Source organism: Adiantum capillus-veneris, chromosome 29 (genome assembly GCF_014529385.1).
Source record: "Adiantum capillus-veneris isolate H3 chromosome 29, ASM1452938v2, whole genome shotgun sequence".
NCBI lineage: Eukaryota > Viridiplantae > Streptophyta > Polypodiopsida > Polypodiales > Pteridaceae > Adiantum > Adiantum capillus-veneris.
Window position 1 is genome coordinate 73,950,758 of NC_140959.1, and position 13,019 is coordinate 73,963,776.

General features: G+C 41.4%; 1 protein-coding gene across 6 annotated transcripts in view; it reads right to left on the reverse strand.

Annotated features, from left to right (window-relative positions):
• Positions 1-2,613: 2,613 nt before the first annotated feature.
• Positions 2,614-13,019, reverse strand: part of LOC147419409 (Pseudouridine synthase family protein) — a 142,200-nt gene continuing 131,794 nt past the window's right edge. For 5 of the 6 annotated variants that reach the window (XM_086505977.1, XM_086505975.1, XM_086505976.1 and 2 more), the window contains one exon: positions 2,614-3,002. In XM_086505977.1, the coding sequence (XP_086362103.1) occupies positions 2,924-3,002 (79 nt within the window). In that variant the 3' untranslated portion in view covers positions 2,614-2,923. Of the gene's footprint in view, positions 3,003-3,132; positions 3,200-13,019 lie in introns of those variants that run through there. The other variant, XM_086505978.1, reaches the window with a different exon arrangement.

Below are 13,019 nucleotides of genomic sequence, written 5' to 3' on the forward strand. Positions count from 1 at the left end.
TGTAATGTTGCATGCAGTATTTGACAACAAACCATTTTTTTGTTGAATGTCATATTTTCCACCATTGTTAGTTTCTTGAGAAAAGAAACTTGACAAACTAATTGATTCTCAATCTATTCATCTAAAAAGCTTTGTAAAGGATCGTGCTTTCTTGAGAGAGCACCCATTTTTATCAATAAATAATACTTTAAACAATTAAGAATTCACCCCCAAATAGCTTGTACATGTAGATTTAACTTATTTCTATCTGTAAGAAAGAATGCATATCTCAATGAACCATGTCATACTAAGTGTAATCCTAGGAACGTTACCGAAATGAGCATCATAATTCACTTTATCCGTAAGAAATAAGACTGTGGAAGCAAACAATTCATGAAGATGAGATTCTTGAGATTGTAAGAAAGGGGTGAAACATGACATAAAATGTAGGTTGTTTTTAAGCGCCGTGAGCAACATTAGAAAGATATCTTCAAGCATTGGATAAACTATTAAATATTCAAAACAAATTCCTAAATCATAAAATCAAATTTAGACAAGAGGTTATTTGAGATTGAAGGCACATGAAAAACATCGTTTAATTGCATCATCAAAATAACTATGACCAACACAAAACACAATAAGTGACCTAAGGTACGTATGTAAAGAAACCTCACCATTCCAATCCTTCGCTACTCATTGATGGTTGTGTCAAATGCTTGAGGAGGCTAAGGAGCATTAACAAGTAGAAACTCTTCACAATGAGGGAGAGGAGGGGAGTGGGTGAGATATCTCACCTTTTCAGTATCTTGTTCCTTGATCTTCTTTTGGGCTGTCTTTGGTGCTAGTGGTCTCCTTGGCTTTTGCTTTATAGTCACTTTTGACCATCTACTTTATGGCTTGGAAGCCTTGCTCTCTTTTGCTATTTTTTCTTTCATTGCCATTTACCATGAACCTAAAAAGCTCCTTTGTCTACATGTTCGATACTTCTCATGGAGCAAACTTACCGATTTCTGAAAAAGAAGAGAAAGCTATGCAAAGGTATATCAACGAAGCTAATTGAGCAATTTACAAGTAAATTGTGGGTACCATGCTCTTCCGATTTAATAATGATGCATGAGAATAAACATCTCCACAATTTTGCCATACCACTCATCAAAATCCTCCTACACAATGGTCCATCCAAAACTCAAATGCCCAAAGTGCAATCAAAGCTCATCCATTCATGACAAGTGCTCAACCGGAAGTGAAATTGAGAGGAAATTCAATGACTGTACAATTTGAAACTTGAGGTCCAATAAAATCAACACCAAGATTTTTGCGTTTTCGATTAGAAAGTTTACACTTCTTACTGAGTTATGTTGTCTCTACAATGTTTGACAGGTGGGATAAGAAGGTCAGATTATACAATAATGGACTACAATCTTTCTCGCCGCAATGAGTTGCATAGATTGAAACCAGTCAACAAATATGGACCATAAGCTTTCAAGAGGAAAGCAGGTTGCTAGGTTGAGCTTATGGGTTGACTGTACAGGTAACCAATGCTCTAGGGGAAAAAGGAGGTAAGAGTCCGATTTTCTTTGAGGTATGCTCACCATTTAAGAGAACGGGTGGAAAACGGAGGTAACATAGAAAGCAATGTAGAGGAAGATTGGTTAGTTTTTCTATCATCGCTCTGAATTGGGATAGCATTGGCAGTGGTATATAGAGGCAAAAAATACCCTTGAAAAAGCTTCCTTGCGGGGGGAGATCATCTAGAGGGCATACCAATAGAAGATTGCCTATTGGTTGATGGTAAAAAAAAAAACCAAGCAAAGAAAGGGTAAAAGCCCAGACACCGTAGACGAGGTTGACAATTGCAATAACTATTGCAAAGATCTACACATTTTAGAGTGCACAAACTAATTAAGCATCATATGGACTATTGCAGAGAGTTGACACAATGTCTCTCGAAACTATGTAAGAATGGAAGTCATGCTTACACCATAGTCAAGTTCCCAATCCATCTAGTACATAGGCATGGAAATCATGATTGAAGCGCAAATCTAAAATCTACATTTGCAGAACATAATAAGACTCACTTCTTGTAAACCATGTCCAGAAAGACTACTAAAGTTTCCAATAAGGTAACCTCACTTTCAACATTTTCCATCTCAAGTGCTCTGCAGAGATGAGATTGAATGACTCAATCTTCACACCTTGCAAGCACACATAGCTCCTCGACAGAAACAAATCGCGTGGCAAAATAGTTCCAAAACCAATCATTTAGCATAATAGTTCACATATCATAGCATCTAGCAACATGCAAAGCAAATCACGACAAGGGTCATACCCCAAGGGAAGCTGGCAGCTCAAAGGCTCTATTCAGAAAGAGTATGTATATAGGACAGTTAGGAAATGATTCGCTAGACTGTAGCCTATGGATTTAAGATGAGCACCTTAAGCACTTTCAATTTTCAGAAGAATCACAATTTTGTGCAGGACTTTAGAGGTGAAATGTTTGAATGTGCAGCAAAGTCCATCGCAGGGTATCTAGAGATGTGCATGGATTTTGCACAAATATTAGCAACACAAACAATAACGTCATCTATAAATTAAACATAACATGACAAAAGGTGATGAGGTGAGAGAAACAAGCAATGGCAAATGCGGATAATATGTATTAACCGAAGTTCAATAGAACTTCATGACAACAATAACACTAGAAGTAGTAAACTAAAGACAACAAGCAGCACAGTCTACAGACAACTACCTGTTTTGACCAGCAAGTGCATCGCAAGTGACAATATTGTAGAAAATGGCAACCATTGTTAAAGAAACTACAGTTTAACTATTTCATACACGCATGGAGTTGCATCCTAAGGATACTTTGCCACAGCTTATTGCTTCAGCCCTTGACACACCGGAACCTGTGTAATAACTTTTGCATGACCATTGTATAATGCTATCAATCAAAAAGATCCATCGCAATATCTGTGACATCAAGTTGTAAAATCTCCGCCTCGCATCCAAAAAGTGAACCAACACTACAAAGAAAAAAATTTATTTGTCAATTTATGACAGCAAATTCATTGATTTTGAGACATTAAGAACTACAGAGCTCAATGGCTAGCCTAAAGTTATCACAATAGAGGGCTGTCACGCACAGGCAAGGACCCTTCCACATTAACACACATTTGTGTATGCACCTCTCTCTTTTGATGCCTCCAACATCCAACTTCAACTGCGGAGCGCAAAGGGTGTAGTAAGTTGTTGAGTTAAAAAGACTAACACAAGCCCACAGTAACCATAAAGGAGAAAGCAGGTAGCTTGATCTAGATTGACGATCTCGAGACCAGATTTGACTTATATGGTTGGATTAAAAAGCCAGTTTATGCAGCTTCCACGGATGCAACATTTTTATGTAGTGAGGCGCACATTGCACTATGTGAGTGCTACCTTGGATTATGCACAATGATGCTGCCAAGTTTGTCTGCATCCAGATGTGTTGCCTGGCATGACGGTTTGGTATCAAAACTAGCAATGTTGGTAAGGTGCCATAAAAAGTTGTCGTTTCTGGTAGCTTAGAGGCATGCAGTCAGTACATAGAGTACAAAGGACACGTGTTGCAGTTGATGCGAAGTGATGGAAGGCTTCGTTTTCCTCGGATGCCTTAGTAGCACATGCTCATTAGAGTCGAGTGGTGTTCATCGTGATGTTAGTACGGGTGAGCGTTTACGGGTGAGGAAGCTCGTCAAAAGGCGACCGCCGCTATAAGTAAGAACACCGCCAATACCGTGTGCTCTAAGGATCCGGTCCAGATGCATGAGGAAAGTCCTGAGAAGTCGGCCCTATGAGTTTGACCATGTTGGAGGTCTCACTAGAGGGTGTTTTAATAAAAGAGAGTATCTAATCTAAATTATATAATGGAGAGAGGGTTCTTCACAAAGTGCCACGTGGGTATCGTAGAGAAAACCATGACATTACTTTCTAGAAAAAATTATTGCGCAACCACCGTGACTTCAAATATTTCATACTTTATGCTGTTTTGCTAGAAAATTGTCTGAAGGGATTGCCGTCGCCCTCTACAGTGTCCACCGGCTTGCAGGTTCATCAAGTAAGGGTCTCTCTCTCTCTCTCTCTCTCTCTCTCTCTCTCTCTCTCTCTCTCTCTCTCTCTCTCTCTCTCTCTCTGTCTGTGTGTGTGTCTGTGTGCGCGCGCGCGCAGCCTGACGTGCTAATTCATGCCCGCCCCATTTTGCTCCTCTTGAATATACGTCCTTCTTTGATATTCCCAATTCGCCTCAGAGTGAGATATTGCCAATTTGCTTGAGTGTGCTTATAACACACACACACACATGCTCAAACAGAGAGATATAGCGGTTGTGGCTGGCTATACCATGTGAGATTTTTCAAATTCGCCTGAATGTGTTTATGATAAACACACACTAACACACATGACTGAGAGAGAGAGAGAGCATCCATTTGCCGACGTTGTGGGCACAGTGAGGACTCCCAGAGTAGGTAGCCCGCCATCTGTGATGCTGCGCAACATGGAGCTCACATGTGGGCCGAGATAGTGAAAGCGCGAAACAGAGGGTACCGGTAGGTGCACGTCACGATGTGCTGCAGGATTGGGGCAAGAAGAGGGAGGCAAGAGTGTACAAAGGAGCGCTAGCATTCGAAGACAGAGCCAGAGAGAGAACTCATACGATTTTGGGAAAACCCATTATTGCGCTTTGTGGGGTTTCCACTTATTATTTAAGTGACCTTTAAAAATTGGTCCAAGTTCAATGTGAACCAAGACAAAGTATAAAATGTACATTAAAGTACAACATGGGGTCTATGCAATGCACATGTTGAGCCTTAGCAAGACTCTTGGTGAAAACATCTGCAGGGTTATCCTGTGTATGGATCTTAGTCAAGGTGACTAGACCATCCTCCAATACCTAACGTATGAAGTAGTACCGCACATCTATGTGTTTGGTACATGCATGAAACATGGCATTTTTTGCTAAGTAGACAACACTCTGGCTACCACAACCCAACACGGGTGTATGAGCAGGCATGCCAAGTTCTTCTGCAAGTCTGCCCAACCAAATAGCCTCCTTTGAAGCCTCTGTGGCTGAAATGTATTCAACCTCAGTAATACTCAATGCCACAATTGTCTGCAACCTAGAACACCAAGAGACTGACCACCAGCAATAGCAAATACATATCCACTGGTAGATTTCCTGGTATCCATGTCACCTGCCATGTCTGCACCACAATATCCCTGCAACTTTAAGTCACTTTTGCCATAACAAATACACTTTAATCGTGTACCTTTCAAATATCTCAGAATGCATTTGACAGCTTCCTAGTGCGCTTTGCCAGGATTCGACATGTATCGACTAACAACTCCCATTGCATAAGCAATGTCGGGACGAGTGGCAACCATAGCATACATAAGAGAACCACAAGCTGATGCATAAGGGATTCCCTTCATTGCTTTTAATGCCACCTCATCCTTTGGGCAATCTGCCTTGCTAAGCTTAATGTATGGAGGTAAGGGTACTCCAACAGGCTTAGCATCAGCCATATTAAATCTGTCAAGTACTTTTGCAACGTACCGTTCTTGAGATAAAAACAACAATTCCAGCTTTCTATTTCTTTTAATACGCATGCCCAAAATATGCTCTGCATCACCCAAATCCTTCATAGCAAATGCTGAATTCAGCTTACGTTTCAGAGTATCAAGACTAGTCTTACGTTTCCCGACAAGCAGCATGTCATCAACATAGAGGACAAGTATGATGGGACTACCATCTTCATCCCTTTTCGTATACAAACAATGATCTACATGGCTGCGTTTAAAGCCTTGAGAAAGCATAAAAGTGTCAAACTTCTTATGCCACTGTCATGATGATTGTTTCAAACCATACAGAGCCCTTTTCAGTTTGCATACAAGTTCCTCACGTGTAGGAACTACAAAACCTTCAGGTTGTTTCATGTATATGCCCTCTTCAATATCACCATGCAAAAACGTTGTCTTTACATCCATTTGATTCAATTCCAAAACAAGCACCGCAACGAGAGCAAAGTTGTAAGCTTTACAACAGGAGAAAAGATTTCTTGAAAATCAATTCCTTCTTTCTGTGCATATCCTTTTGCAACCAATCTTGCCATGTACTTGGGTTTTTCATCCACAATCTTAATCTTGTATACCCATTTGTTAGGAAGAGCCTTTCTCCCTTTAGGCAATGGCACAAGATCCCAAATATCATTTTCATACAAGGACTTCATTTTCTCTTGCATTGCAAGCTCCCACTTATTGCTTGACTCACATGACTTAGCCTCTTTATAAGTAAGAGGTTCACCCTCATCTGTCAACATTACATGATGCAAAGAGAGATTAAATCTCTGTGGTTGCCTTCTCAAACGAGTCGACCTGCGTACCCAATGATCTACATTCTCAGCCAACCGTTCTACATCATGAGGCTGATGAGCGCGCGGCGGTGTGTGCAAGTGATAGAGCACGCGAAGATGTGCAGGCCTTGAGGCTTGAAGCGGAGGCACTATGCTATAGAACGGAAACGCTAGCAGAACGAAGAGAGAAAGCTCACGTTTTTGGGGAAAACTCAATAAGTGAGTTTTGGGTTTTCTCACTTTTATTATAAGTGACCTCTAAAAAATGTGTCCAGGTTCAATATGAACATGAACCTGCACAAAGCATAAAAATGTACAAAAGGGGTTATTTAAGCCTTTAACCCAATAACCTCCCACTTAAAGGCATAAATGACGCCTTTAAGTTAACCAACTCCCACCAGCTGTATGCAATGCTCATGTTGAGCCTTAGCAAGACCTCTTGGTGAGAACATCTACAGGGTTATCTTCTGTATGGATCTTAGTGAAGTTGACTAGACCATCCTCCAATACTTGTCGTATGAAGTAGTACCGCACATCTATGTGTTTGGTACGTGCATGAAACATGGCATTTTTAGCTAAATCGACAGCACTCTGGCTATCACAACCCAGCACGCGTGTATGAGCAAGCATGCCAAGTTCTTTTGCAAGTCTGTCCAACCAAATGGCCTCTTTTGAAGCCTCTGTGGCTGAAATATAGTACTCAATGCCACAATTTTCTGTAACCTAGAACACCAAGAGACTGCACCACCAACAATGGCAAATACATATCCACTGGTAGATTTCCTGGTATCCATGTCACCTGCCATGTTTGCATCACAATATCCCTGCAACTTTAAGTTACTTTTGCCATAACAGATACACTTTGATTGTGTACCTTTCAAATATCTCAGAATGCATTTCACAGCTTCCCAATGCGCTTTGCCACGATTCGACCTGTATCGACTAACAACTCCCACTGCGTAAGCAATGTCTGGACGAGTGGCAACCATAGCATACATAAGAGAACCACAAGCTGATGCATAAGGGATTCCCTTCATTGCTTTCAATGCCACCTCATCCTTTGGGCAATCTGCTTTGCTAAGCTTAGTGTATGGAGGTAAAGGTACTCCAAGAGGCTTAGCATCAGCCATATTAAACCTGTCAAGTACTTTTGCAATGTACCTTTCTTGAGATAAAAACAACAATTTCAGCTTTCTATCTCTTTTAATACGCATGCCCAAAATATGCTCTGAATCACCCAAATCCTTCATAGAAAATGTTGAATTTAGCTTACGTTTCAGAGCATCAAGACTAATCTTATGTTTCCCGGTAAGCAGCATGTCATCAACATAGAGAACAAGTATGATGGGACTACCATCTTTATCCCTTTTCGTATACAAACAATGATCTGCATGGCTGCGTTTAAAGCCTTGAGACAGCATAAAAGTGTCAAACTTCTTATACCACTGCCGTGATGATTGTTTCAAACCATACAGAGCCCTTTTCAGTTTGCGTACAAGTTCCTCACGTGTAGGAACTACAAAACCTTCAAGTTGTTTCATGTATATGTCCTCTTCAATGTCACCGTGCAAAAACGTTGTCTTTACATCCATTTGATTCAATTCCAAGTCAAGCATCGCAATGAGAGCAAAAAGGACACGTAAAGTTGTAAGCTTTACAACGGGAGAAAAGATTTCTTCAAAATCAATTCCTTCTTTCTGTGTGTATCCTTTTGCAACCAATCTTGCCTTGTACTTGGGTTATTCATCCACAATATTAATCTTGTATACCCATTTGTTAGGAAGAGCCTTTCTCCCTTTAGGCAATGGCACAAGATCCCAAGTATCATTTGCATACAAGGATTTCATTTCCTCTTGCATTGCAAGCTCCCACTTACTGCTTGACTCACACGTCTTTGCCTCTTTATATGTAAGAGGCTCTCCCTCATCTGTCAACATAATGTAATGCAAAGAGGGATCATATCTGCTCACAGGCCGTCTTTGACGAGTAGACCGCCTCACCCAATGATCCACATTATCCGGTAATGGGTCTACATCAGGTGGCATAATAAAATCATCAGCAATGGGCTGCTGTACATCATTTTCAGCACCATTTTCAGCATTGTTTCGTCGCTGCAAATGCCCTTCAGGAGCCTCAATTTGCTGCCAAACATCATCTGGCTCAAACACCACTGGATCATCTACATTTTCAGCCATATGTGGTGCATCTTGAGGGTCAAAAATAGGCCTAAGAGGTGGCTGGTCATGCTGAAATTTGACCCTTTTATGGTCATGCTTTGAGGCACAATTGTTTTGAACCAGCTTTGCCTCACTAAAAACAACATCCCGACTACGTACAACCCTTTTGAGCTGAGGTAACCCAATCCTGTAACCCATTTCGCCTTCTTCACCATATCCCATGAGAAGGCCTTTAATGCAATTGGCATCTAGTTTACTCCTCAACTCGGGTTTGACATGCACAAAAGCCTCGCAACCAAAAATACGTAAGTGATCATATGAAGCAGGCTTGCCAGACCTAACCTCTTCAGGGATGTCACCTTTCAAAGACATGTGAGGGGATCGATTGCATATATGCACTGCAGTTTTCAAAGCTTCTCCCCAAAATCCATGAGAGAGATTAACTGTGGACAGCATGCATCTCACCCTCTCACAAAGTGTCCTATTGAATCTTTCAGCCACACCATTAGAAGAGGGGCTATATGGCACAGTAAGCTCCCTCTTAATGCCCAAATTTTCACAAAATTTGTTAAATTCAGCACTTGTGAACTCCCCCCCATTGTCCGTACGCAAGCATTTTAGCTTTCTACTTGTTTGGGTAGTCACGAATGCATGAAATCTCTTTAAACGCAGCAAAGGCTTCATCCTTAGATTTAAGCAAATAAACCACAATTTTTCTAGAATGATCATCAACAAAGGAGACAAACTAGCATGCACCTCTCATAGACTTAGTAGACATGCTACATACGTCACAATGTACAAGATCAAGCACACAAGATTTACGAGAGACACCAGAGTAATAAGAACGCTTTACTTGCTTGCCATATTGACATTCATTACAAAAGTCAAGCTTTGTGCCTTTAGCATCAAGCTTGTTCAAAGTACAAAGTTTAGAAAGGCCCTTTTGGTTCATATGGCCAAGCCTCTTGTGCCATATGAACCACAAGGGCAATGCAATAAACTTGCCCAACACGGCCTTTCCATGCATGCAGTAAAGTGTCCCTTTCTTTGTGCCCTTTACTATCAGCCTTGAGCCTTTAGTCATTTCAGCCAATGCAATAAACTTGCCCAACACGGCCTTTCCATGCATGCAGTAAAGTGTCCCTTTCTTTGTGCCCTTTACTATCAGCCTTGAGCCTTTAGTCATTTCAGCCAATGCAATAAACTTGCCCAACACGGCCTTTCCATGCATGCAGTAAAGTGTCCCTTTCTTTGTGCCCTTTACTATCAGCCTTGAGCCTTTAGTCATTTTCCATGATCCTCTCTCAAACAAGATGCTGTAACCATGCATATCCATCTGACCAACAGAAAGCAGACTCTTCTTAATTCCCGGCACATATCTAACATCATGCAAGACAAGCTCATTTGTGCCATCTATGGAGAGATACACAGTGCCAATACCCTCAATGGAACATGCATGATTGTTTCCAAGGTATACATGGCCACACTTGCCTGCATCAAAAGTAGAGAAACACTCCTTGATAGCAGTCACATGAAATGAAGCACCGGAATCAACAATCCAAGTCTGGGATAATGTATCATTGACAGTCAACAAAGCATCAATGAGATCATTCTTGGTCATGTGCATGTCCTGTGAATGAACATTAAGAGAGGCATCAATGTCATAAGCATCATCATCTGACAAAGTGGCACACAAGATATCCTCTACATCTGACAGCTCCTCAATCAGAACACTAGAAACCACATTGGCCTTCTCTTTGTCCTTTGAGCTATCCTGTGCATCTGTCTTGACTTCCTTCTTCTCTTTCTTTTTGTCTCCGCCATTCTTTTTCCGTTCTAACTCAGCTTTGTGATATCTGCAATCGGGTTTCTTGTGACCTTTCTTGCCACACTGATAGCAAGTCACATCACCCTTGCCTTTGCTGCCATTTCCCCTTTCCTTACTCTTACTCTTACTCCTTTGTGCATAGGCATTCTTCTTTTTTGTCTTGTCTCTAACAATGTTGGCAGAGCTGCCTCCCTCTCCACTTGCTTTCTCCTGATTTTCTCATTCAAGATAGAATCCCTAACACCATCAAAGGTAAAATTGGGGTTATTGGACAATGAAACCACCAATGTTTCCCATGACTCAGGTAAGGTCATAAGCAAGAAGATAGCTTTCAGCTTATCATCAAAAGGGGGCAAACCTGAATCCTGTAACTGCGACAAAGTACCTATGAACAACGACAAGTGCTCTGCAGTGCTCTTGGACTCATCTAGTTGCATGCCAACAAGTTTTCGCATCAAATGCACTTGGTTGACAGGCCTTGTATTCTCATACATTCCCTTTAACTTCTCCCACACATCAAAAGCACTTGTGAGACCTTTCACATAAATGACTGTCTCATCGGTCATGGCCATTTTAATGTATGTAGCAGCCTTCCTGTTCAGGCTAACCGATGCTTCATCCGTCATATTCTGTGGCTTTACCTGTTCAAGTGCCCCTTCACAATCCATAGGATTCCCTGGATCCTGTCTTTCCAAAGATCGAAACCTGTTCCATCGAACCTCCTAATCTCGAAGAGATTCTTCACATCCGAAGAAGATGAGGCCATAGTTGCACGAATAAGAGGGCTAATACGTTGAATTTTTGGGCAAAATGCAGAAAAACCGGAGTATAGCCTCACTGAGGTGTGCACTACAGCTCCAAATGGTCACAGGAGCAATTTGGGGCAAAATAGCTCGATTTAGGCACAAAAAACAATTTCTGAAATTTATACGCAGGAAATTTCAGCGAGCGAATTTGTGCTCAAAAACAACAATTTTAGTTGTTTTTAACCTCACAGAACATACATAAGGCTAATGCACAGCCTTTAGAAGCATGTAAGAGCAAAAGCCCCAATTTGTAGCATCAAATTGTATGAAATTGAGCCACAAATGGTCATACATAGCCAAACTTTGTCAAACATGCGTAGATTGCTTCAATTTGCACTTCCCCCAATGTAGTCGCATCATAAAAACACTTGCAAAAACCTGCGTAAATCTGAAATTTGCTGAAAACACCTGTTTTAGGACCTGTTTTTCGGCAATTTCGGTGTTTTCGGATAGCGGGGACTTAGCAAAAGTGTTCCCACACCTTAATACATCATTTGCAAAACCTGTATTTTAATGTCATAACCTGTAATTTGCTGGTTTTGACCTAATTTCAGCCTTTAGGTCAATTTGACTTGCCGGGAGCTCTCTAGTGTCCGGGGACGAGTCCTTTGGCGATGAAATTGCAAAATCTCGCGTGAAAATTGACCTCCTTGGCTGAAAATCAACGTTTGCAAGTTTGGGAGCAAACCCTAATTGGGCTTTGACACCAATTGATGAGCGCGCGACGGTGTATGCAAGTGATAGAGCACGCGAAGATGTGCAGGCTTTGAGGCTCGAAGCAGAGCACTGTGCTGCAGAGGGAAACGCTAGCAGAACGAAGAGGGGGAGAGAGAGAGCTCACGTTTTTGGGGAAAACTCAATAAGTGAGTTTTCGGTTTTCCCACTTTTATTATAAGTGACCTTTAAAAAATGTGTTTTTTATGTCCAGGTTCATATATTAAACCTGAACAAAGTATAAAAATGTACAAAAAGGGGTTATTTAGGCCTTTAACCCAACAGAGGCAACTCATTTTCAGCTCTATCACGCTGCTGAAAATCATTTTCAGCCAATTCAAGTGGTCGTCCATCCTCATTAGGTGCATCAAGATCATGTCCTACCTCTTCTGGCTCAAGGCAAACCAGCTGATTATTGATTTCAGCTTGCAGTAATACATCATGAGGCTCTTTTTCGACATCAATGGCTGGCATGAAAGACTCAAATCTGATTGTTTTCTTGTCAGTATCAAATTTTTTAGTATTCTTAAGCAATTTTTCCTCATTGAACACTACGTCTCGACTACGAATTACCTTTCTAAACTGTGGTAACCACACTCTATAGCCATTTCACCTTCTTCCCCATAACCTAGGAAGACTCCCTTAATGGACTTCATATCAAGCTTTGTTCTCAAGTCATTGCGTACATGAGCCAAAGCTTCGCAGCCAAATACTCTCAAATGATCATAAGAGGCAGGTTTGCCAAACCAAACCTCCTCTGGAATATCAATTTGCAGCGTTTGGCCTACAGAGATTCCCTGCAGCAGCTGGTGGTTTTACATGCTTTCTACATCGGCATGGCGCTAGTACAATGGATTATGTTATGGCTCCGCCAGGACTCATTCCTTCCTTTCAGGATTTCCTGGTGGGAACTAGGCCGGTTGGGGTAGCAGTCGATCATGCTATCTTGTCTTTCACTCTATCGTTCCAGTTCAACACAGCTCCATTGGCAGAGGCCTCACACATACTTGGTATACCTTCACCAGGGAGACGGATCACGTGTACATTATGAGATATACACGTTTGGAGTATGTCCACTATTGTGTCCATCAGTGGATTGTTTGTGAACCTTGGTAAGACCAAGGTAATGGTG